General features: G+C 42.6%; 1 protein-coding gene across 3 annotated transcripts in view; it reads left to right on the top strand.

The window, feature by feature from the left end:
* The window catches only part of SOGA1 (suppressor of glucose, autophagy associated 1), a 172346-nt gene that overhangs the window by 88388 nt on the left and 59061 nt on the right, over positions 1 to 24897 (top strand). For all 3 annotated transcript variants that reach the window (XM_029611716.1, XM_029611715.1, XM_029611714.1), the window contains 4 exons: positions 8821 to 8946; positions 15100 to 15330; positions 20712 to 20816; positions 24445 to 24612. In XM_029611716.1, coding sequence (XP_029467576.1) covers positions 8821 to 8946; positions 15100 to 15330; positions 20712 to 20816; positions 24445 to 24612 — 630 coding nt within the window. The remainder of the gene's footprint in view (positions 1 to 8820; positions 8947 to 15099; positions 15331 to 20711; positions 20817 to 24444; positions 24613 to 24897) is intronic.

Raw genomic sequence — 24897 nt, 5'->3', positions numbered from 1 at the left:
CCAATGAACCTTTCCAGGCAGTCTGCATCGCAGAGCCAAACTGAGCTGCGCTTCTCCCCATCATCACTTTTGACTGTAAATAGTTCTTCTTTTGGCTATCGCTGCCATAAGCATCAACAAACTGCTTCCCTCCAACACAAACATCTAATTCCTCGTCGGAGGCCGATGCCTCCAGCTTCTGTCTCCCAGCCAAACTCTGAAAAGGAGTGGAAACTCGAACCGCTACAACAGGGATATCGCTCTTCATAGGTGAAGCTGGAGGTAGTTGTCTTGAACATTTGGAGGACTTTGTAGCTTCAGGACTGGGAGGCAGAGGACATAAATTAAAAAGAAAAAAAAACCTTTGGACTTCTGTCTTGCTCTCAGTCAAAGCCTTCTTTTCAACAAGGAAGGGAAGAATAGCTAGTTGGTGCTGTTCTGTCGCAGAAACATAAAAACGAGACGGCAGAAAAACACCGTATGGCCCATCTGTCCAGTTAATTTAGCATTATAGTTCTCATGACTTCCTTAGAGATCCCCTGTATTTATCCCTTGTTTTCTTGAATTCAGATACTGTTTTTGTCGTCACCACTCCCACTGGGAGGCCGTTCCACACAAAGAAGGGGAAACGTTCCCTTTCCTGAGCAGGAGGTCAGGCTGACTTGTCAAATCAGCCATCGGGGGGGGGGGGGGGGGTTGCACACCTTCTTTTCTTGCTTGTTTCCAGCTTTCCTTTTTCTTTTTCTGTCTGTATGTTTTCAGGGAACCACGATCCACGTAGTCTTCAGCATATTCCCTTACATCTCTTCCTGTAAGTGTTGTGGTGATCCCGCCCTGTGTCTGAGCAGTTCTTACTCCTTCCGCTTTCTGAAGGCCATAAATGATCTGCAGCACTGCAGGCTCTGACCGGCAAGGTTTGAGAACGATTTTGGTTTGTGTATGTGTGAGGAGATGCACACTCTGCTGGCCACCAAAGAAGTCCTGTGTTAAGGTTTTGACATAAGTCGTGGGCCCCTGGTTGCAACAAGAGATGGCTCCGCCCTGTGGGGACTTGTAGCTTTAGGCTGGCTCTAGTAGTAACGGACACAGAGGAAATAGAGTCTTTATTATACAGCAACGATGAAAGTGACCCGAAGAGCGGGCAGTGATCCTTAGCCAGAAGAGGAGGGTTTCAGATGGCGTAGTTCAGTCTGTACATGGTAGCGTAGAAAACGCAGTGGTGGAATCTCACCAGGTCCTGAGAAGGTGATGGTTCCGATAGTGGTCCGCAGAGCGGGGTAGGCCGAGAACCCAGTCACAGATGGAATGCCAGAGAGGGTATATCTGGTAGTGGTCCGCGAAGCAGGGTAGGCCAAGAATGTACTCCGTGGGTGGTGAGACAGAAGCAGAGACAGACTGAAGAGCAGGAGTGCTCACTCAGAGGCTTGAGGGCTGTTATAGAAAGGAACCCCTGTGGAGCAGAGGTCTGGGACGAGACAAGGCCCCCGAGGAGTGGGTACCTTAGGCGTCCTTGCTGGAAACAGGTGAACCCCGAAGGGTAGAGAGGAGCGAGGCAAGGCCCCCGAGGAGTGGATACCTAAGTCATCCTGGAGCGAGAAGTCAGAGCAGCGAGCGTCTGAGAACAAGGTGAAATCAGCAGGAAGGGAATCCTTGCTAACTCGTAGCTGGTATAGCGAAGGAAGTTTAAATATCCGTAGCCAGTGACGTCATGCGGAGGGGACGGCCCCGAGGTTCCTGCCATGACGCATGTAAAAGGAGGGTCAGCACGTGCTCGCGTGCCCTAGGAGATCCCAGGAGGAAAATGAAGAACGCAATCGCCCATGCCAGTCAGGGGACGCCGGAGAGGTCAGCGTGTGGAAGTGGAGGCAGGCAACTTACCCACCGGAGCTGAATTAGGCAGGAGAAAGGTGAGCAATAGAGGGCGCAGCTGTCTGCGACCGACGGGCGCAACATCCTGCAGCTAGGGTACAGCCGGAGGAGTCCACTACGGATGAAGTGCCCTACTTTCCCCCAGTCAGCTCACCTCCCTCCCGTTGGAGTGCAGGAGCCCATCTCCATGTTTGCCTAAGCTCACTTCCCTCCCTCTAATCAGAGTAATGGAAGCTTAACCTTGCTGTACTTCAGCTCTCTTTCCCGCCGACTGGGCCTCACTCTGTCCCCCTTCCATTCCCGTTCTCAGTAAACCCTCTGGGGTCTCGAGAGTCCCCTTGTCCCTGACCCGCTGCCCCTTGAGAGAGCCTTAAGTGGAAAAACAAATATTTTCAAAGTTTAAGTGCCCATGCTTGGGACCCACTCCATCCCCCATGTGTCCAAAATTAACCCCTGAAGGTGAACTACCCCTCATCCCATTAAGTACCTGAAGAATCTCTATTGGGGCCTGGATTTCCCATTAGAGCGCCGGGCCTGTCGCTCCCATGTCCAAAATGGCACAGGCTGGCTGCAAAAGGCCTTTTGCCCCATCACTTGATAGGGTAAAAATACCTATATGGCCAGCTGGTGCCATTTTGGACATGGCAATGGGCCCGGAGCCCTGGGGTGCTCTGGACCCCAGTAGAGCACCAGGGATTCTTCAGGTCCTTCACAGGGAGGTGAGTGGAAGGACTGGAGGGGGGGTGACCTCCAAGGGGTACTTTTGGCTACTTGGGGTAGAGTTTTGTAGTATGAGGTGGGGCCAGAGCTTGAGCACAGGCACTTAAACTTGAAAAACGTTTGGTTTTTCATTTAGGCCACCTCCAGAGGCATCAGAGTGTATGGGATGGGGATTTTGAAAGCAGGAGGAGGGACATAGTAAGGGCCTATCAGTACCTTTAAAACAAGGTGGCTGTGGGGTTGCCATTGCGCAAAATTTGTTGGGGCATCTAAGCTACATTATTTTTTACCATGGTGTTTTACTGCCGCTCCAGGGAAAACACTGCAGATACTCAGCGTTGTCTGGCTGACTTTAAGATAGGCAGGTATATTCAGTGGCACACCCGCACCACTGAATATCCGATATAAATTAGCTGGATTCTGCGCGGCTGAATATGGACCTCAAAGAGCTTAGGAAATCGTTAATAAATGCTGTATCAAAAAGATGGGGTTTGCTCATTTTCTGGAATGACAGATGGTCCTGCAAAAGCCTCATATCTCTGGTAAGAATGTTCCAGGAAAAGGTCTCACATTTGAGAGCATCTGGTTTCTGATGTCTACATATTTAATTTCAGAAAGAGGTGGGATAGCCAACAGCATATTTTCCTTGAAAAGCGCCTGGTGTCCTGACAGGAATATATTGATTGTCTATCTTTTAGATAAGCAGGGCTTAGCCTGTACAAGGAGGGCACCTTAAAAGTAATTCTAAAAGCCACTGGAAACGAGTTAAGTTATTTGAGAGCTGGAGAAATGATCACAAAGTCTCGAGCTTTTAAGAATTTGTGCTGCAGTATTCAGAATATACTGCAGTTTCCTAAAGTTTTAGTAGTCCTGCTAAGAAGGCATTATATTATTCTGTGTGCCCCATTACAAATATGTGAGGTACTGTGGCATGATCATTCTGTAAAAGAGGAGGCAGCGAAGCTGACAGAAGTTGTCAATATGGATCTGTAATTTTCATGCCTAAAATTATATCTAAAATTTTTACTTAACATTTTATTACAACTTGTCTGGCTCCTGGAGTCACAGTTTGGGGGCCGAAGTTGAAGGGCAGTTTTCTCACCCAAAGTACATCAGTCTTCTGTGAATTTAGGACCCAATTTTATTTTCAGCCATCCAGTTGTGTATTACTAATAAGCAGGCTGAAAGTTGTGCTAATATCTGCTCCTGGGCAGTCCAGTAACTTTGCACATCAAATGCGTGCGTAAAGCATACCTTACACCCCCGTGCTGTTAATTAAATAAACCTATAGTTGTACCTACATTTTAAAAAGCAATGGAGAAAATGCAGAACCCTGCAGAACACCGCAGGTGAAAACCCTGGGCTCAGAAAACTCATCGTCCAATAAGATAGAAAGGAACAGAGTCAGCCATGCGTTGCGCCTCCAGTACAGAATGCTGACAGGTGCTCAAATGAAATAATCGTGATCCACGGCATCGAAGGCAGATGAGAGATCCTGGAAAATTACCGCTGAACCTTCCCTGCACCTAAGTTCCTCCTGAGATCATCGGTCAAGGCTACTAAAGCGCTTTTCGTCCTGTACCCTGGATTAGAAGCCAGATTGGCAAGAATGGAAAAATGTGCTTTCTTCTAGGCATTCACCTAGTTGTGTGGCTACTGCCTGCTCTGTTAGATTGCCAAAAAAAATAGCAAATTGAAAATGGGTCTAAAGTTGTTTAATACTATAAGATCCATATTTCCTTTTCTCAGGACTGGGGCTATTACTGCTTCCTTTGATTTATTAGGAAAAGTTCCTGAACGGAAGGATGAATTGTCATCATATTTTCAAAGACGAAATTCAGCCTGATCTGCATAAGAGGCCAAGCTGGACAAGGATCCAGGGAGTTTCCTAGAGGCTGAGAGCTTTTCAGCATCCTCTGAAAGGCTCAAACTCTGTCATAAGCAGGTCCGGCGTCTCTTCTGAATACTTCCCTGTGGCTCTCAAGTCATCATATCTTTAGCTCCCTAATAAATCAGTTCAGAATTTGAAGAACAATATAAAATCAAATACTGAAAAATGGATGCGTAATAACATCGGTGGTATTAGAGCATCTGCCATCTGAATGAAAACTTGAAAAAGAGCTCTAGAGCATTATCCACCTGAGAGATTTTATTTGAAAATAGGGACTTTTAGATTCCTTAATTCTAAGATTATATAACCTAATGGGCCTGATAATCAGCCGTATCTGGCTAAATTACAAGGGGTGTTCAGTGGCACGGCTATGCCGCTGAATATGAGCACACAAATCACTGCTTAGACGGATAAATTATATCCAGCTAAGTTAGATTTGCTCTATGGCTGGTCTAACTTATCCGATTAACTTAACTGGATAAGAGCAAATATGGCTACTTATCCAGTTAAGTTAACCAGATAAGTAGCACCGCACTGATCCACCCACTGCCTTCCCGCTTTTTATGTATATACCGTATATGGCAGTGCCCAAAGTTCTTTGCTCTCTGACTCCACCTGCTGGTAGGGATACATAACCCACTTCTCTGGACTGATCTGGGTATGTTCAGGAACTGGCTATAGAGCACTGAACACACTTTGATTATCATCTACATTTTTTTTTTTTTGCCTACCCTGTGTCTTAAGGGTCCTCAATTCAGGTGTATATCATGGGGCAACTTCCTTATTAGGAATAAGCAGATGGTCTTTAAGTGGGGAATTTCATCAGCTGCTTGAAAACTAATGGTATACTAGCTCCGATACAGGGAGTTTCTGATTGATCTAAAACTTTTAAAGCCTTAAAGATATTAGCTTCCTTTTTTCAAGACAATTTACAAAGCTTTCAGACTGATATTTTCATTCTGAGATCAAACAAGAAATCATAAAATGATCAGACCAGGCCACTTCATTAACATTAAGCCCTCCAATATGCCAACCAAGGAGATCCTCATCATGAATAAATGCCAGGTCTAATTTGTGACCTTTCACATGCATTACTTCCTGAATTAATTGAGAAGAACCTTTTAAAATTCTGCAGCCAGAGCTGGTTATCGACATATACATTAAGCTATCCAGGAATCAGAAGATAAGATCTGTCCAGCTGATTAATCCAGATATCTGTACGCTTGTCTGAGACGGGGCACACTATATTAAAAGAATGTTCAGTCTGAGTCCTTTGTTTCAGACCAAAGGCAATGCTGTACCTTTCACCTGAAATAGTGAAATACTGTTTGCAGCAATAGGGTTTCTGATAATGTCCACTACCCCGCCTCCTTCGAATACATGTCGCAATGTCCACATCTAAATCAGCGAGTGATCCCAGATTGTTACAGCTAATTCTAAATAGCCAAGTTTTTGTGTCTTCTAACGTGGTCCATAAACTATATATAACGCAACTTAAACTCTGTATTCCTAGAAAAACTTCCTGATTGCTATCTTAAAGCCTGCAGTTTCAACTTTATTTTATAAGTTAATCATATAATAGTTTGTTAATGCTAATGCCAAATAAAGTGGCAATTTCTCAGAAAAAGAAACAAAAAACACTTATTCATAGCTACAAGATTTAGACTCAGAAATTTAGAGAATTAAATCACAAGACAATACTGCCATTACTCTAAATGGAAACCTCCTACACGCTAACCTAAGCTTTCTTATTTAAAAAAAAATTACTTTTTAAGAAAATGCCATACTGGGTCAGACCAAGGGTCCATCAAGCCCAGCATCCTGTTTCCAACAGTGGCCAATCCAGGCCATAAGAACCTGGCAAGTACCCAAAAACTAAGTCTATTCCATGTTACCATTGCTAATGGCAGTGGCTATTCTCTGAGTGAACTTAATAGCAGGTAATGGACTTCTCCTCCAAGAACTTATCCAATCCTTTTTTAAACACCGCTATACTAACTGCACTAACCACATCCTCTGGCAACAAATTCCAGAGTTTAATTGTACATTGAGTAAAAAATAATTTTCTCTGATTAGTTTTAAATGTGCCACATGCTAACTTCATGGAGTGCCCCCTAGTCTTTCTACTATCCGAAAGAGTAAATAACCGATTCACATTTACCCATTCTAGACCTCTCATAATTTTAAACATCTCTATCATATCCCCCCTCAGCCATCTCTTCTCCAAGCTGAAAAGTCCTAACCTCTTTAGTCTTTCCTCATAGGGGAGCAGTTCCATTCCCCTTATCATTTTGGTAGCCCTTCTCTGTACCTTCTCTGTACCTTCTCCATCGCAATTACATCTTTTTTGAGATGCGGCGAACAGTGACGTAGTGAGATTGCCATGTTAGCCCACATGAATGCCTGGAAATAAAGATTATCAAATAAACAGCAATAATAGAAGGTGAGGCCTTTTTATTGGATTAACTTAATACATTTCTTGACTAGCTTTTGGGAGAACACTCCCTCCCTCAGGTTCAGACCGAAGCAGCAGAAAATGATAAAACCAGAAAGTACAGGTGAATCACAAAGTACATTACAATGGTAGAGGGAAATAGGAAGGCAGTGTAATGTATTAGAGTAATCAGAGAGTGATAGAGAGGCAGTAGATAAGAGTTAAAAACTCAAGTCTTTATGTCCTTTTATGTGAAATCTGAAATGTATGATCTTTTAAATTCAAATGTCTTCCATGCCTGGATTTCTCTGAATGCACCTTTAAGTATCCTGATCGTAAGGTCATTGATACAATGATCTGATTCTGGGAACAGTTCCCCCATGGATGTCTTACCTTGCTGTTGTCTGTGATGGGTTATCTTGCATCTGGTCTGTGAAAGTCCTTGTATTTAACTTCTGGCCTGTTTTGCCAATGTAGCATCCCTCGACTGTAGTATCTACTGTTCAACAAAGAAAATGTGACGCGGGATGCTACAGTGGCAAAATGTAACAGAATGAAATGACAATCATTGTCCTCTTGTGCGGAATCTCTTTCCCATGTGGTGGCCTCCTGTGATAAGGGCTGCTTTAGTTTGCAGTGTGGTGATTTGCAGGGATTTGCGCTGTTTTCTTCTTTCTGAGTTTGTTAGAAGCTTGCTTAATTTGACAAACCATCCACGGTGCAATCCGCTTTCAAATGGCTGACCAGCTACGAAAGGCAAAATTAAAGTACAAAATTAAATTTAATAAGTTTTTGCTTCCGATTACGTGGGTTGTGGAAGGCCAGAGCTGGAGCAGCAAGGAATATTTCTTTCAGACACTCATCCTCCAAGAGTAGTGGCTGTAGATATTTTACGATTTTTCTCACTTTTCCCAGCTCCAGCTTGTATGTTACTGCAAGGGGTTCCCACTCTTTGGTTTTCCTTTCTCTGTATTGCAGTAGGTTTGTCCTGGCCATGTTAAGTGAAGATGCAGTCTTCTTGGAGATGATGTTAGGATTGTAGCCTTTTTGAAAGCTTCATTTGGACTTTGTTCCCTGCCTTTTGGGTCAGAGCATATACGGTGACACTGAGTGGCTTTGCTGTGTATAATGGATTTTGTTGATGTGAAAAGTGGGTGCTGGAACTGTGAAGGTAGCTTCACATGTCTGTCTGTTCCCTGTATGCAGTTGTTTGTAGTTAGCCATTGGTGGCTGAGATTGTGGTATCCAAAATATTAACTCTTTGTGGCGCAGTCCATTTTGAATCTGATTGAAGGAAAGAATGCATTAAAGGACGTGTGAAATGATTTGAGAATCTCTTCTTTAGCCCAAATCATAAAAATGTCATCAATATGGCTGTCAGACTCTAGACCTTTGAAATATTACTGGTCCCCTGGAAAATTGACTAGCACCGAGGATCTAAATTTTGGCACCTAATGTCACTAGGCATGTAAATTTAGGTGCCTGAAAAATGGACGGGTGCAGTAGTGGAGAAGAAATGTTAGAGACAAGGCACTGATTTTTTTAGAACCAGGCTCTTAAATCTTAAATCTAGACAAATCATACAGGCCTGTGTTTAAAAGCATAGGTTTTAGATGCCTAAATTTAGGTTAATTTCCAGCTGAAAACTTAGGTGCCTAAATTTATGGAGCTAAATTATAGGAAGCTAATTTAGGGATGGGGATTTTTTTTTAATTGACCTATTTGCTATAGGCTATAGGTTTAATTGAAGGTTAAATGAAATTCTGTGCATAATATGTCAAATAAACATTTGTTTACATCTGATTGTGCCATGTACTGAATATATATAGTTAAGAAATGCAAGTAATTTAGGGAATAAAACATAAAACGAGTTTCAGATTTAGATATGCTAATGCAGAGGCTTTCTTTCCTCTGATTGCCTATCAAGATAAAGGAACTTCAGCTAGTATTGTCTGAAGCCAACCAGAGTATCCGAGGTCTGCAGGAACAGCTTTCGCAGGAGAGGCAGCTGAGGAGAGAGGAGGCCGAGAGCATCAATCAAAGAGTCTCCCAGGTATGTCAGAGTCACACCATGGGTGGGCATTGAGACAGCTGAAGAAAGAAGAGGTTGAGAGTCTGGCAGAGGGGGGTCTCAGGTACATGGGACGATATTGAGATGGCTGAGGTGAGAGCTGGCTAAGTGCTTCAGTCAGAGGGTCTCCCAGATATGTACTGACAGAACTGAAGTCATCAATCCGAGGATCTACCAACCATGTCTGTGACTCACTAAGGGCAAACATTAAAACAGCTTGAGAGAGAGAGGACACTGGGAGCTTAAGCCAACAATTCAGATTCAAGAAGCTTTATTAGCATGACAATTTGTACATATGTTGCTAACATAATCTAGAAAGGCAGAGAAATAAAGTAATATTACATTTTTAGACCGATGGGAAGATAAACATCTCAAGGTTCATATTCAGCTGCTTTGAGGCTCAGTTAGTAGCCATATATTCGGCAGTGCACCTGTGCCACTGAACATATCCGGCTATCTTAAAGTTAGCTGAATAAGTTTATCTGTCTAACTTTAGGACAGCTCTATGGGCCAGTCAGAGTTAACAAGATAAGACAGAGCTGGATAATATTGGAGTTAGCCAAATAACTTATCCGACTAACTCAACTCCTCCTAGTTACACCCCTGGAATGTCCCAAACCGATCCAGCTAAATTCTAGCCAGCTAACTTAATATTTGGCCAGAATTTAGCAGGATAAGTGCCCAAATCTTCATTTAGCCAGATAACTTCTGAGTTATCCATCTAAATGCTTTTGAATATGGACTTCTTGCTGTTCTAACTGCTGTTCCTCCTGTTTACCTGAAGATTATATGGTTTTTTTTTCTTGCTCATTCTGTTATGGGAAGTCATTTGTTTTATATCAGGTTTTGAAAATGTGTGTAAGGACATAGAGCGGGATTATATTATTTTTAGGAGGGCATAGGTTGTACTGGACTGAATCTTATGCTAAGCATATGTGACTTTAAGGGTAGTAGCTGGAGTGTCAGGATGGTCACTGAGTGATGGGGTAGGCACTGTGGTATGCCGCTGCGCACATTCATTAATCACCAACAAACCTCTTTCCCTTCTCACACAATTCTCCAACTTCTGCTGATTTCAAGGGAAAACCTTGCTCGGTGGTTTTTGTACGGTGGCTTAATGTAATGGTAACCGATTTGCAGTTATTCTTTTTGTTCGCCCCATCTATTATTCTTTATTATTTTTCAAAATGTCTCTTTTCTTTTTTTTTTCTTTTTCTAATTTTTACTCATAAAATCCCAACCCATGAGAAGTAACAAGGGCGGCGGCCTTGATAAGTATATAACAACAAGAATGCACAGTGGGTCGGATAAGTAGCCGGGGAGAAGGGATTTTATGAGTAAAAATTAGAAAAAGAAAAAAAAAAGAGACATTTTGAAAAATAATTAAGAATAATAGACGGGGCGAACAAAAAGGATAACTGCAAATCGGTTACCCTTACATTAAGCCACCGTACAAAAACCACCGAGCAAGGTTTTCCCTTGAAATCAGCAGAAGTTGGAGAGCTGCGCACATTCATAGCAGAAAGACTCTTACATTTTCCCTGGAGAAGGGGAATTTCCAGAGCAGTCACTCCACAAGGTGCAGTAGCAATCTCCACCATCTTCCTGTATTGTCTGTTTTCACCTTTAAATCATACCAGCATGTCCAGACAGCCAGCCCGTGAGCTGGCACAACGGCTGCTTGATGAGAGCAAAAAAACTCATAGGCCTCAATCACAAACTTGTCAGCATTGCGCCAGACTCGCTCGAAGGAGGTGAAGAGCAAGACAGCTAACTCGTAAGCAAGGCAAGATGACACTGAGGTGCTGGAAACTTCTTTCAAGAATGAATTGTGCCATGTGTTCTTCAGAGTTTGAGTCGTGACAGCATCCTTGATTCCTTGATCCATCGAATGAATACAAAAGGTACAGTTTGGTGGCAAAAGCAGCAGCTAGATGATCTGCTGAATGGATGACGCATGCATCTTCATTTTCATGCCTGGAATTTTCTCTGGAGTAAGCAGATTCTTGGATCACAGACTCCCTCTTGTTCTTGATTTCCCCGATTTCATGCTGAAGAGTCCCAGGACCCCCTTTCTGCTAGGCTCACCGCTGCGAGAAATGCCTGGGTATCTGGAGATGAGCAATGCCGCCGACCTGCCTTGACTGGAAAGGCTGCAAACAACTCATGAGCAAGACAGGAAGGAAGTGCTGGCTGATGACGTGACGTGACCCACAATGTTTGGATAATAAAAGCTTTTCCAGACAATATAGCATAGCCCTGGAAACATAATTTTTTCTGGATAAAGGATCTTTGGGTAAAAATACTGTATTTCTTCATTTGTGCAGATGAAGCATTGCATTTTTTTGTATTAATTGTAGGAAGCAATATTATTTTTTCCTTCTTTCTCATACTACATGATATCACTATTACTTCAGTAAAGAGATTACATCACATCACATCCTGGAATTTATTATTTATTTAGCATTTTTCTATACCGACTTTCCAATAACAGAATTATTGATCAATTCGGTTTACATTTCAAACAATAACAATGACAGGTAAATGTCTTACAATGAACAGGTCGAATTAACTTGGATTAAGATATATGGGGTAAATAACATAATTAAAAGGTACGGTGCCTAATGTAGGCTAGTTACACAGGTGGTAGGTATAAAGTTAGGTTATGATATTAGACTGCCAAAGATCATGTGATTTCTAGAGAAGATCTATAAAGTTCTCTAGCGTGTTACCACTGAGGGGATCATTGGCAGGGATATTCTGCATGTTGATGTTATGGGAAAGCTTGGTTGAATATTGGTTGAATATTGTGACTGTGACTCTGTGGCATTCCTAAGCCCATCTTTTGCTGCTTGTGCTGGCTGGAGATGCTTCAGAGGCAGCGTTCATAGCCCTTAGTGGGGAAGCCATCATGCAATCTCTAGGGGCCTATGAAATAAAGCGTGAGCTAAAACGTTTTTTAGCATGTGAGTCAATAAAACTTAGAGGATAACTTTAAAACAAGCACGCAGGCGCAAATATATGCAAATATATGGACTCGCGCATGCACATACATGTATTTTATATCATGCATGCAAATACGAGCGCATGATATAAAACATGGAAATCTACCCAACATATAGATACGCAGCATGTATTGTTAAATATAGCTGGATTAGTAGCGTTTTAATACTTATCTGCCCGTCTTACTTAGCCAGATAAGTAGTGGTTTTTTAAACTTAGCCGGCTGAATGGCAGCAAAGCCACCATTTATCCGGCAAAGTCAAAATTTATATACAGAAATGGCGCAAATCTGCTGTACGCGTGTATCTGTGCTCCTAATTTTCATCATTTACTCATGTATTTTCTTAGTAATTGTCGCTTTTATATGCGTAAATCCTCTAATTTTGTAATATGCGTGCAATAAGGAAATTAACAGTTTTGCCAGTTAGTCTACCAGTTTGCCCAGTCTATCCGCAGCTCATGCAGACCTTCTTGGCTCTTCTGAAGTGCCCCCATCTTACCCAGTCATTTTTGCACTTTTAAGATTTTTACGATCACTTACACTGGACAGTGAGCAGAAGTAAATATCCGCCAGTAAAAGATGGGTGCGCGTCACTTTGGCTCATGTTGGCCCCCTCCCTGGAATGCCTTCTGGCCCGCCCTGTTTTTAGATACACAAATGTATGCGCAGTCCCTGTTTTACGCGTGCATGTAACGGGTTTTAAAACAGCGCCTACTGGCACACGTGCTATTTTTTTTTACATGTGCATCATTTGAAAAGTCACCTTTTAAAGTGCTTGGTAAAGCACCATTTAATGTGGTATGCAATGGGTATTGCTGATTGTGTATTTGTCTTTGCCACATCAGCTTGGCCGCGGTAGCTGTCTGCTGAAATCCCCCATACTATCCTGCCCAAAGTGAAAGTGCTAATAAGCCCTGGAGTGGGGAGGCTTCCTCTCTTCCTGAACCCAAAGTGCTTCCCCGCACAATATCTTCCATGCCCCGAGAGGTAAATGTGATGAAATACCTCTTAGCAGTGTCATTTGGCTGTGATGCAAGCAGTAGGTCGCCAACATCCCCCTTGCACATTGATAAGAACCTGGTTCTGATGGGAGGAGCAGGAGCTTTCAGGTGGCTGCCTCTAGGGAAAGCCTCTCGGGGGGAGGGGGTTGCTGCTCTGTGCTGGGGTAGCAGTTCCTCTTTCAGGGATGGGGCTTCAGGAGGAGGCTACGCTGATTTGGAGAGTTTGGGGGAGGAAAGGGAAGTTCCCCGTGCTAAACTGACCAAAGCTGAAGGGCGAGTTAGCACAGGGGATTTCAGGCCACAGCAGGCCCAGTAAAAATGTAAGACCTTCAAGGCTGATGTTAAATTTTTGTGCTGTACTGAGCTTACGGAAAATAGTGGGAGTGGAGAGCATACTACACAATTCCAATGGGCCCAGTAAGCCTCATTTCCATGTGGCACGCCTTTATTTACATGCATCGGTGCAATAATTTTAGCAACTTAGAAGTCCATATTCATAAGCTATTTAGACAGATGACTCAAAACTTATCCATCTAAATGGCTCAATTCACATCAATCAGCCACTTATCTGGCTAAATTATAGCCAGATAACCACTTATCCAGCTAAATTTTAGCTGGATTAAAAGGAAGCGTCACTGGGGCGTTCCAGGGAAGAGTCGAGTTATCCAGCTAAAGTAGCCGAATATTGCACATAAGTTAGACGGATAACTATAGATCTGCTCAGAAGCAGGTTTAAAGTTTTCCAGCCTTGTGTGATTGCATAACTTACTGCTTATCCAGATATCTTCGAAAGACATCCAGCTAAGCACTTTTGCTCAAGAAAAAAAACAAACAAGAATTAAAGGGTCCTATGGCCTGTTTTTTTTTCTATCCCCCACTTAATATAAAAGTTGTCCTATTGGACCTTGCATCCCCCACCCCACATCTCTAAATCAGCTGTTGTGTCCACCCCTGGGACAATCCCCTTATTCATAGAGCAAGCGGTCACCGAGGCCAGGCCCCTCCTCCCTCCTCCCTCCTCCCCCTCAGCAATCTAACAACACCCGGCTGCACCCCATCCCCCCCCCCCCCCCCCCCCCCCTCAGTTCCTGAGGCTAAAAATTCCCCACCGGGAGTGGGGTCAGCACTTACTCCTGGCAAGGTCCAGCGCAGCTTCTGTCAATGCTGCCAGCGCTAGAGAGGTACTTATTTCTAATGCTGCAAGTATAAACCTGGTGTGTTTTCTGCTGCCAGCGCAGCTTTGACAGAAGCTGCACTGGACCTCGTCCGGAGTGAGTCCAGGTTTAGGTTTTTAAGTTATCCAGCTACATGTAGCCGAATAACTTCAAGCAAGTATATTCAGCAAGACGTTTATCCTGCTGAATATATGGGACAAGTTATCCGGCTAACCCTATCCAGATAACCTGTCCATGGCCTACTGAATATTGGCCTCTTAATGTTAAGGTCTGGCTGCACATAATGCTGTTTTTAGGACTGCTCACAAGCATCTTTTATCCTCAGACTTTACAAGTGAAATGTATCCCAGGAAAACTGCCCACTCACTTTTACACCTCCTAATTCACGCAGGTAGATTGTCGAAGAAAAATTCCATGCATACTTTGTAAAATTCAAAAGTAAGTATATAAGTGCAACCCCTTCCCCCCAAACCTGCCCCATGAATGCTGGGTCTCACTGCAGGTAAAGTTACATGTGTAGGGTTTACTCCGTACGTAAGTTTACCTGCACACAGGGAGGCAATCTTCTAAAAGCCCGTTCCTCCAGGTAAAGCACTGTTTTACCTACGGAAATGCTTTTATAATTCTCCTCCCTGTTTGCACATTAAACTTTATTCCGTAGGCCCCCTAGTGGCCAGAACTGGTCTGGCTTCTTATGGAGGACAGGAGCAGTGATAGCTGGCCGAGATATGGAAGGAGGATGGTAAAAAAAAAAGAAAAACAATAGATGGGTTGGGGAGGAGCAGACAAAGGTTTTGGGTGCCACAGCTCTAATAGAGGCTGGGTCTGATTAGGCTGGAAGCGCAAAAGAGCTGCAGGAAACTGCTGGGCCCCTAAATATGAAATTACTAAAATCAATAAGCTGTGTAGGAATGAGACTCCTTTGTTTAACGCTAGAGTTTCTGTTTCTCACCAGCTGAAAGAAGATCAGCAGAAGATGCTCCAGAGGAGAGAGTTTGAGCTGCAGAGCCTTAACCTACAGAGGAGGCTGGAGCAGAAGTTCTGGAGCCAGGAGAAGAACCTGTTATTACAGGAGTCCCAGCAGTTCAAGCAGAACTTCATATTGCTTTTCTTGAAGCTTAAGTGGTTCCTCAAGCACTGGAGACAAGGCAAGATTCTTCACAGCGACGGAGGAGACTTCCTGGAGGTACGCCTTCTAGTGTTGCCCCAGAGTGGAGGTATGCTGTTCAGAGCTTGGTGGCTGCAGAGGTTACTTGCAGGATTACGCCTCGACAGGGTGTGCCATGCAGCGATGCCACATGTAGAGGGATGTCGTGCAGACTTAACCAACCATAGAGAGATGGTATGCTGTGCAGAGTTTCCCCATCATAGAGGCATGCTGCACTATCATAGCCAGCCCTTGATGTACATTTCTGCATAACTCTGCACAAAACAGGGGCAGGGAAAGGTATAAAATACATAGAGCACACAGTCCAACTTTTTACCTTATAATTTTACTACAAAATTTGAAACCCTAAGACTGACGTAACTAAGGAGGGAAAGACCTCAGACCGAGTGTATGCAGATGACTATGCACATTTTCAACCTGCTGGTGTGTGCAATCATTAGTCAGAACCTCCACCTCCAACAGTTTTTAATAAAAAAAAAGATGCTTTTATTTAATCTATATTTTTATATCAATTTCACGTATATAATAAAATCCCATAATCTTGTTGTTGATTAATGTCCCAATAGAACAATGGCCAGATTACAATATTATCACTTCTTCCAAAGGTATGAGAATTTAGTAAAAATCCACTTTTCTTGAGCAATGAACCCGTGTCCAGGCTAAAACATTTGCTCTCCTTATGTTCCACTGGTGTAGGATTGTGTTGAAATTCTACTCATCTTGAACATGATGAATAGGAAATCTTCATGGAGTGTATATCAGCAATGAGAATTCTGGAGTGAATAAGCCAATGAGAAAACCAAGGTTATTGGAAAAAATTACCAGTGCCCGGTCCACGATTGTAGGGAAATTCACCATGGCCAGTTTAGAACTCTGTTGAAAGTAGCTGCTGAGGCTCAGTTTAAATTAGCCGACTTTGGCCAGAATTTCGCATCTAGGCTGCATCAGGGCTAAAAATAAAAAAATATTCATTGTGAAAAAACAGTAAGAAATTAGTCCTGCAAATTTATAAAACTTGACATGCATACTCACAAATTTTGGTAAAATCAACAATTTGAAAAATGGCGCATCCGCTTTCAGTTCAGCTTCATGAAAAGCACCCACACATGGCAGAACATAAGACTTCTTTTATAATTTTTTAAAGTGCTAAATAAATTGTCCTTATCAACTCTTTACATAGGAACAAATACCATCAGTATTAGTGCAAATGGAATTTAATCCATCGCCTCTCGCCACGCAATGGGCCTCAGGCAAATTCAGCGTTTATTCAAGCACTTGGTATATAATCATTTGGTATTGTTCCTTTATTTATTCAAACACATTTTTTAATTCTTATCCACTAAAAAATTTTTTTTAGATTATTTTCAAAATTCATTTTATCCCAAAACCCAAAAAACTCATTTATTTGTGTGTTTCTAAAATCTCATATGCTTATTATTATCCTTGCATAAATTAAATGTCCACCGTCATTTAGTTTGTTTTAATCATTGAAATCCTAGAATAAAAATCCTAGGATAAATTATACTTAGCCCCACTGTAGATGTATTGTTTCTCAAATTGTCCCATTCAGTAGCCATTTTTCAGGCTTGCTTCCCCAGAAGTAGATAATCAATCAATCACCAGAAGCTAGAAATCCTGACCTACTAATTCACTCAATACAAAAAAGGAGGATGTAATATGTTCTCTTTTATAATTTTTTAAAGTGCTAAATAAATTGTCCTTATCAACTCTTTACATAGGAACAAATACCATTGAGTGAATTAGTAGGTCAGGATTTCTAGCTTCTGGTGATTGATTGATTATCTACTTCTGGGGAAGCAAGCCTGAAAAATGGCTACTGAATGGGACAACTTTAAGTCTCTGTTCACCCAGGGTTTATTGGGGTTAAGAACATAAGAACATGCCATACTGGGTCAGACCAAGGTCCATCAAGTCCAGCATCCTGTTTCCAACAGTGGCCAATCCAGGCCACAAGAACGTGGCAAGTACCCAAAAACTAAGTCTATTCCATGTTACTGTTGCTAGTAATAGCAGTGACTATTTTCCAAGTCAACTTAATTAATAGCAGGTAATGGAGTTCTCCTTCAAGAACTTATCCAATCCTTTTTTAAACACAGCTACACCAACAGCACTAACCACATCCTCTGGCAACAAATTCCAGAGTTTAATTGTGCATTGAATGAAAAAGAACTTTCTCCGATTAGTTTTAAATGTGCCACATGCTAACTTCATAGAGTGCCCCCTAGTCTTTCTATTATCTGAAAGAATAAATAACTGATTCACATCTACCTGTTCTAGATCTCTCATGATTTTAAACACCTCTATCATATCCCCCCTCAGCCGTCTCTTTTCCAAGCTGAAAAGTCTTAACCTCTTTAGTCTTTCCTCATAGGGGAGCTGTTCCATTCCCCTTATCATTTTGGTCACCCTTCTCTGTACCTTCTCCATCGCAACTATATCTTTTTTGAGATGCGGCGACCAGAATTGTACACATTATTCAAGGTGCGGTCTCACCATGGAGTGATACAGAGGCATTATGACATTTTCCATTTTATTCACCATTCCCTTTCTAATAACTCCCAACATTCTGTTTGCTTTTTTGACTGCCGCAGCACACTGAACCGACGATTTCAATGTGTTATCCACTATGACGCCAAGATCTCTTTCTTAATATGGAACCTAACATTGTGTAACTATAGCATGGGTTATTTTTCCCTATATGCATCACCTTGCACTTATCCACATTACATTTCATCTGCCATTTCGAGGCCCAATTTTCCAGTCTTTTTCACTTTTATATACCGACATTCGTGTTGACTTCATGTCGGTTTACAAGACATAAAACAGAGTCATGGGAACATTAAACTAGACATCTTGGCTTGGGTACAAGTCAATACTGAGGGACTGCAGGTGGCACACTCGGTTATGTAGCAGTGCCTCAAAGTTTTGTTCTCTGCCTCCATCTGCTGGTAGGGATGCATAAACCCAACTTGTCTGGACTGATCCGTGCTACTTCAGGAATGAAAATTAGCAGGTAAGACCCAATTTTCCTATCACATTCAGATCTTCAATGTTTTTCTGAAAAACTAGATGTTCAGTCATAAATGTACAAAAAGAGAAAAAGAACAGCATTTGCATGTATATATACACTGTTAGCCAAAGAATGAAGACCATTCAGTCTCTGTGTTTAATCCATAAGGTTGAACAGTGTTTAAAGAAACATCCATCTTTGTTCACATTGTGTCTGTCCCTCTGCCCTTCCTTTCTATTCATGTCCCCTTCTGCCTCCCTTCCCCCCCTCCAATCCCCTCTTTCCTGCATCCTTCTAACCTCCTTCCGGGGTTGACAGTGTTTTTCAACAGCAACAAGCTCTACTGGCCCTGAAAACAAGCAACATAATTTTTATAATAGTCTCCTCCCCTCAAAATAGCAGGAAGGAGACACTCCTGAGAAGTTCTAGTGCAGGGAGTCCAACTCTGGTCCTCGAGAGCCACAAACAGGCCAGGTTTCCAGGATATCCACAATGAATATGCATGAGATAGGCTTGCATGCTCTTGAGGACCGAAGTTGGCCACCCCTGTTCTAGAGATTGCTGCAATTAGGTACTCCAAAATACTATCAAGGGAATTAAATCTACACTCCCTGTGTTCACCAAAAGAAGAGAGGAATGTAGAAAAATTCAAAGTCCTTCTCTTTACAGTTAATGAAGGTTCTCTTTATTTCTATCTTTTAAACCCACACAACTTTACGTTTCAAAGGACTCCTAAAATTAAGGCAATCTTAAACAACAATTTGAGATGTCCCTCGACATGGACACCATGTTTCGCCGAGGAGGGCTGCGTCGGGAGGGACAAAAGAGTGTTTATTCATGCAATTACACAAATTTCCGTCCCTCCCGACGCAGCCCTCCTCGGCGAAACACGGTGTCTGTGTCGGGGGACATCTCAAATTGTCGTTTAAGATTGCCTTAATTAATTGCAATAACCAGCCAGCTGTACCATCACACCGAATGCAGGCAGGAAGAAAGAAGGAAAGGATATCCTTCTTATCCCAGCTCCAAACAGTCTCCTAGAACCTTCTGTTGGATCACTATATTAAAACCCCTGGCTAAACCACTGAGACCATTCCCATGGGGGAATGCCTTAGCAAATGGTCTGTCCCACTACACTACTCTGCCAACCCCAACATGTCCTCCTGGAGGAAAAAGAAGAATCCCAGTAAGGATTCATATATGGTGTTCACGAGAGGATGCTCAAGATGAAATTATTTGCATTTATTGAATATCCTTTCTGGTGTCACAAAATATGTGAAGAATGGACGATTTACCTCAGGTGTATTTGCAGTGTGTGAACCCTCAGCATCCAGAGCTATTTGCAGATTTTAACTGAAGCTTTCCAAGACTGCAGGCACTTTCTTCACTGCTGCTTTCAATTTCTTCCTCCAGTTCTTGAATCTTATGAGAACTGCCATCGTATACCTTGGGGTCATTTTCATTCAGCACTTCAAGTGCAATAAAACCTTTTCACTAGAACAGGGCTTCCCAAAACTGTCTTAGTGATCGTACAGCCAGGCCAGTTTCAGGATATCCAAAGTGAAGATGCATGAGAGAAATTTGCATATATGAGGCTACCAATGTATACCAATTTATCTCATTTATTTTATTTATTTAGATTTTTTTATATTCTGCTTTTCTGCACTTCAAAGCGGATTACATTCAGGTACTGTAGATATTTGCATATTCCTTGCGGATATGCTGAAAACCCGATGAACTCTGGGCTCAGCAGGGCAGGTTTGAGAAGCTCTGTACGAAAGCACATACTGCTCCACTGTACACTCTGTTTTGTGTCCCTATAGTGCCAGACTGCTCTACTGCTTGGAGATAGCACTATAGGGAAATAAACTTCCATATATCTCACATATTCAGTGAAACCAGGGTGTAAGTAGCATACTTCAGTAAATTTAAGCAGTTAAAGTTAGTGTCATTTTCTGAACACGTATAGGGCATAAACTCAGTATACAAGGGATACCCATTAGATATTGGCGGGGGGAATGTTGCTATGTCACACATGAGTTATGGAAACACCGCGTGTCAGATTTGAATAGCTAGAAATAAAGCCTTCATCAGATGAGCCATTGTTTTTTATTCTGTGTATATTTCAAGGTATTAGTAACAAAGTAAATAATGACCAATTGGCTCAGTCAGGCCACCAGGTTATTTTGGTTTATGCTTTAATGATGTGTCCTAGCTGCGAACCCTAGGATATTGCTCATTACTGAATCGGTCACAATATTGAGTTTGCCTAGTAACTGCCAGGAATATGCTGTACTGCTTGGCCATTTCTGTTAGAGTCTGCCGTCAGATCCTTGAACCCACACACTCCTTTACTTATTCTTTGCAGGTGAACAGTCTGAAGGAGCTGTACCTGCTGATGGAAGAAGAGGAATTAAACCCACCACCCACTGATAACAAAACTTCAGAGGAAGAAAGCCGGTCCCCAGACATGGTGAGTGTATTGAGGAAAGTGTAGAACAACACACAGCCCAAAGGCAGGAGCCCCTGTACATCCAGCGGGGGCAGGGAAAGGGGAGTTACCCTGCATTGGTACTGTACATTGGAAGAGCGGGACGTTACAGTTCATTGTAGGAGGAGAGGGAATGTACTGTGCACCTGGGGGGAGGAATTGTCTTATATCAAGGGAGTGGAGGGGAGGAGATAGCGTATGTCAGGCATCAGTAGTTAGAATGTCCACAAACGAGCCAAAAGCCCCACCAACAATATATATGATTTTAGACAGAAAGGGAGGACAAAAAAAAAATAAGACAGAAGAAAGATTGTGGAGTTAGCAGGGGTTATGCACACAAAGGGTAATATCAGCAAGAGCACAAAACCAAAGCACTTTGTGCCGTGTAATTCCAAATAGGGGACAAGAAAGTTCATTCAGTTTAGCGCTGTTTTATTTATAAAGCTCTGACAGTTCTTTGGTTATGCACGCTTGCTGATATTAACAACAAAAAAAAATATGAGCACTTATAAAACAGCATAAAAATATGTAAATAGATATTAGGACGTGGAATATAGAGGTACCAGAACCTGACGTGGTGCTGTTATCAATCATTTACCTCACGTGTAATCCAGATTGTATCCGGTATAAAAGAACGTCCAAATTCAGGGGTGGTAAGCGGCTAGGGCCACTACCTTTCTTAAGAGGAAGATAAGTCTTGGCCGCTCAGAAGTGCAGTACTCCTTTGGCTGATGTAAAAACCGAAGCTCCCTCCAAAGTACAGTTCTCTTCTTGCTGGAGTTAAGTCCAAGATTCACGACACCTGCCTATGTTTTGGCGTCACCTGTGTGATGGGAAAATTGACGAATATAGTGCTCATCAATAAATGTGTGGTAGTCTTAGTGGTCACCTCAATCACTGCTTTGGAATTCAAACAGAAAACCACCTGTGAATAAAAAAAAAAAAAAGTCCGGGCACCTGACACAAAGCTGCTTTTAATAATCAGCTGTAAAAGCAGCGGCAGCTGCACACTCACAATACAGGTCTAGAAATCCCTTTTTATAACTTGCAGGTGCAATCCACTTGAAACCTAGCAGTCGCACTAAGAGGTAGATTTTAAAAGCCTTGTGCATGCAAAAACAGCTAGATACGCATGCAAGTGGGCCGCATGGGAGCTACACGGATTTTAAATAGCCCAGAAAAAGTAGGGGGAAAATAATGAAAGAAAATGTGATTGCATCCCTAACTGTTTGTAATAACTCCACGCGTGTACACCAGTCAAGCAGGCTGCAAGAGGCAACCAGGGACACGTGGGCACACGTGTGCGCATTCGTCAACCCCGTGCCCAGGGACGCAGTCATTTTCTAACATACGCTCATTTATGCTCGCATGTTACAAAATAGCCTGGACGTGCGTCAATTTCAAATGGACGCGCGCATGTCGCGCAAATCCTGCTTCAGTCACCCGAGTGGAGCAGTTGTACAAGGGATGCATACAGACACCATTGCAAGTTTTCCCAGTTTGTTCCCAGTTCACCAAGTCGAGGGATAGGACTTCCCTAGTTTAATAGTATCTGTTCCCCCCTTTAGCCATGACCTTTAAAACCCCGCTGAACTGTTCTGTTTGTTTGTTTGTTTGTTTTATTACTTGCATGTTATCCATAGCAGAAGTAAAGTTACGCGGCAGAGAACTCCGGCGCGTGCATAATTATGTATGCGCAAATTTCATGGTAAAACCCCAGAATGGCTATGGCCCGCCCCGGCCATGCCCATGCCCCGCCCCTTTTAGAAACTTTCTCTGTGCATGCAGCGGCATGTACATGCAAATACCCGAGGCTTATAAAACCCACTCGGTGCGCACGAGCCCGACTTGTGCTTATATCTCTTGGTTTTGGCATATGTCGGGCTTTTAAAATTCACCTTTTGGTGTTCAGTCATGACTGGCTAAAACCACCCATGCTCTCGGTATTTAAATAAAAAGGAGCTGTTTTCTTCACCCATAAAACATGCCAATAAATCACTGGACTTATTACAAGTAGAGAACGACTTTCAAAACTGCTCGCATGCACCCATTTACGTATGTATATGGGCGCTCACAAAATTGCTACTGTACTTTCTAACCTGCGTAGAAAGATATGCACAGATTATAAAATACGAGTACACATGCACGCACAAATGCTTGCATATTTAAAAATCCAGAGTCGTGCAACTTCAGACTTACCCAGATAAATGCTGATTGATCTGGCTAAGTAGTAGCACATTGCCAAATAAGTCTGAAAACTGCTACTTAGATGGACGAGTAGTGATTTTCAGACTTATCCAGCTATGTAAGTCTGTTGCAGCTTAGCCGGATAAATCGGAATATAGCTGGATAAGTGCCGCTGCTTATCCAGATAAGTTAATATTTGGCTGTCTTAAGAAGTGACAAAGGCACTACTTAGACGAATACGTTGGAAGTTAGCTGGATAAGTATGAGCAAGTGATACACCTATGCATTTGTACTTCCAATTTTAAAAGAATATGCGAGTAGATTTTACTCGCCTCAATTTGATGCTTTTACTGCCCTGTAGGTCTGCTTTTACACATGCAAATCGGAGATTTTATAACATGCGAATGGCAATGAAATAACCAGTCTTACCAATTAGTTTACCAGTTCAGCCAGTCCTTCTGCAGCTTGTGAAGACTCTCCTTGCTCTTCAGGCTGTAGTTCCCCCATTGCTCTCAGGCCCTCTACCCAGTCTTTTTTTCACTTTGATAATGTTTCCGATCTCTTACACCAGCTAATTAGGAGCAGTAAATATGCACAAGTAAATAACTTACAGGCATCACTTTGGCAGGTTGTAAAATAGCTACTTATTTGCGTAAATGTTGGCCATGGCCTCTTTTTTACACACGTTATGTTGCTTATATATGCGCACATGCATGCATACATACCTTGTCACTTTTAAAATGCGAGTTGTGTGCGATCGGCCCTTATACTTATGTATATGGGCCTTTCTACTCAAGCAGCTCTTTTAAAATTCACCAAATAGTGTTTTGATGGTTAGGGTGGCTCTTTCCACTGCTATGGATTTACATGTTTTTTTGAACCATCATTTGGGTTTTTATAGCCCATATAAATTGCTTACAGGATCACTCACCCCATATTCTGTAAGAACGCTTTAAGAGCCTCTGGTCCCAATATTTACCCTGTTAAGTTTGGATTTAACTGGCGAAGTAGTGCCTTTTTGAGTATTCAGGCATGGTCAATAGCTGCTGCTTAGCCAACCTTTATCCAACTAAAAAGTAAGCCAGCTAAGAGCAGGGCGGGGGCGTTCTAGAGCGGAGCCCCTTATCTAGCCATCTTAGCCTGATAAACTTCAATATGCAGCGTTATCTGGCTTAGTTAGCCAGATGAGTGTAAGACTATTACTCAGCTACCCTAAAGTTAGCTGTATAAATTTAGCCAACTAACTATAAGATAGCCAAGTAAATTCAGGGGAGCAGAAGCTTCACTGAATGTCTTGGTCAGATTAGCCAAATGAGTTTATCTGACTAATGTGCAGCCAGATAGTGGCTGAATATCGACCCTTGGTTTTGATGGACTATAACTGAGTACATTATGGGATCTCTCTCTTGCTGCTTTGTTGTAGAGGAGTGAGTATATGCAGATATTGGCTGACATGAAGTTGCTTCTGAAGGAGCTGTGTAAGGAGCTGCAGGAGGAGAGGAGAAGCATGAATGAGCTCCAGCAGCAGTTCGCTAAAGCAAAATCTGCCTGGGAGATGGAGAAGACTGCATTCAAGTGCCATGTTGCACAGGTGAGAGTATGGAGTTTACTGTGTCCTGACACTTGTGGCTACCTAAAGGTTCTGTAGCTGCCTACATCTGCAGTGTGATATGCTGGACCCTCATCCGCAGATGAAGAGTGTGTTGGTGAACCCGAAGCAGTTGGCTTATCTAATCGACTCATTCCAACAGCCTTGCCATAAGCAATTTCGGTACAACATGACAGGCTGGATCTCCCTGACTGGCACAAATAAATATAGGCTGAGCTAGCATCAAAGTCCAGTACAAAAGAGCCAGGGAGTTGAACACAGCATGCC

This window comes from Rhinatrema bivittatum, chromosome 8, assembly GCF_901001135.1.
Source record: "Rhinatrema bivittatum chromosome 8, aRhiBiv1.1, whole genome shotgun sequence".
Lineage (NCBI taxonomy): Eukaryota > Metazoa > Chordata > Amphibia > Gymnophiona > Rhinatrematidae > Rhinatrema > Rhinatrema bivittatum.
The sequence above is the reverse complement of the archived record's forward strand: the minus strand, read 5'-3'. Positions and strand labels throughout refer to the sequence as shown.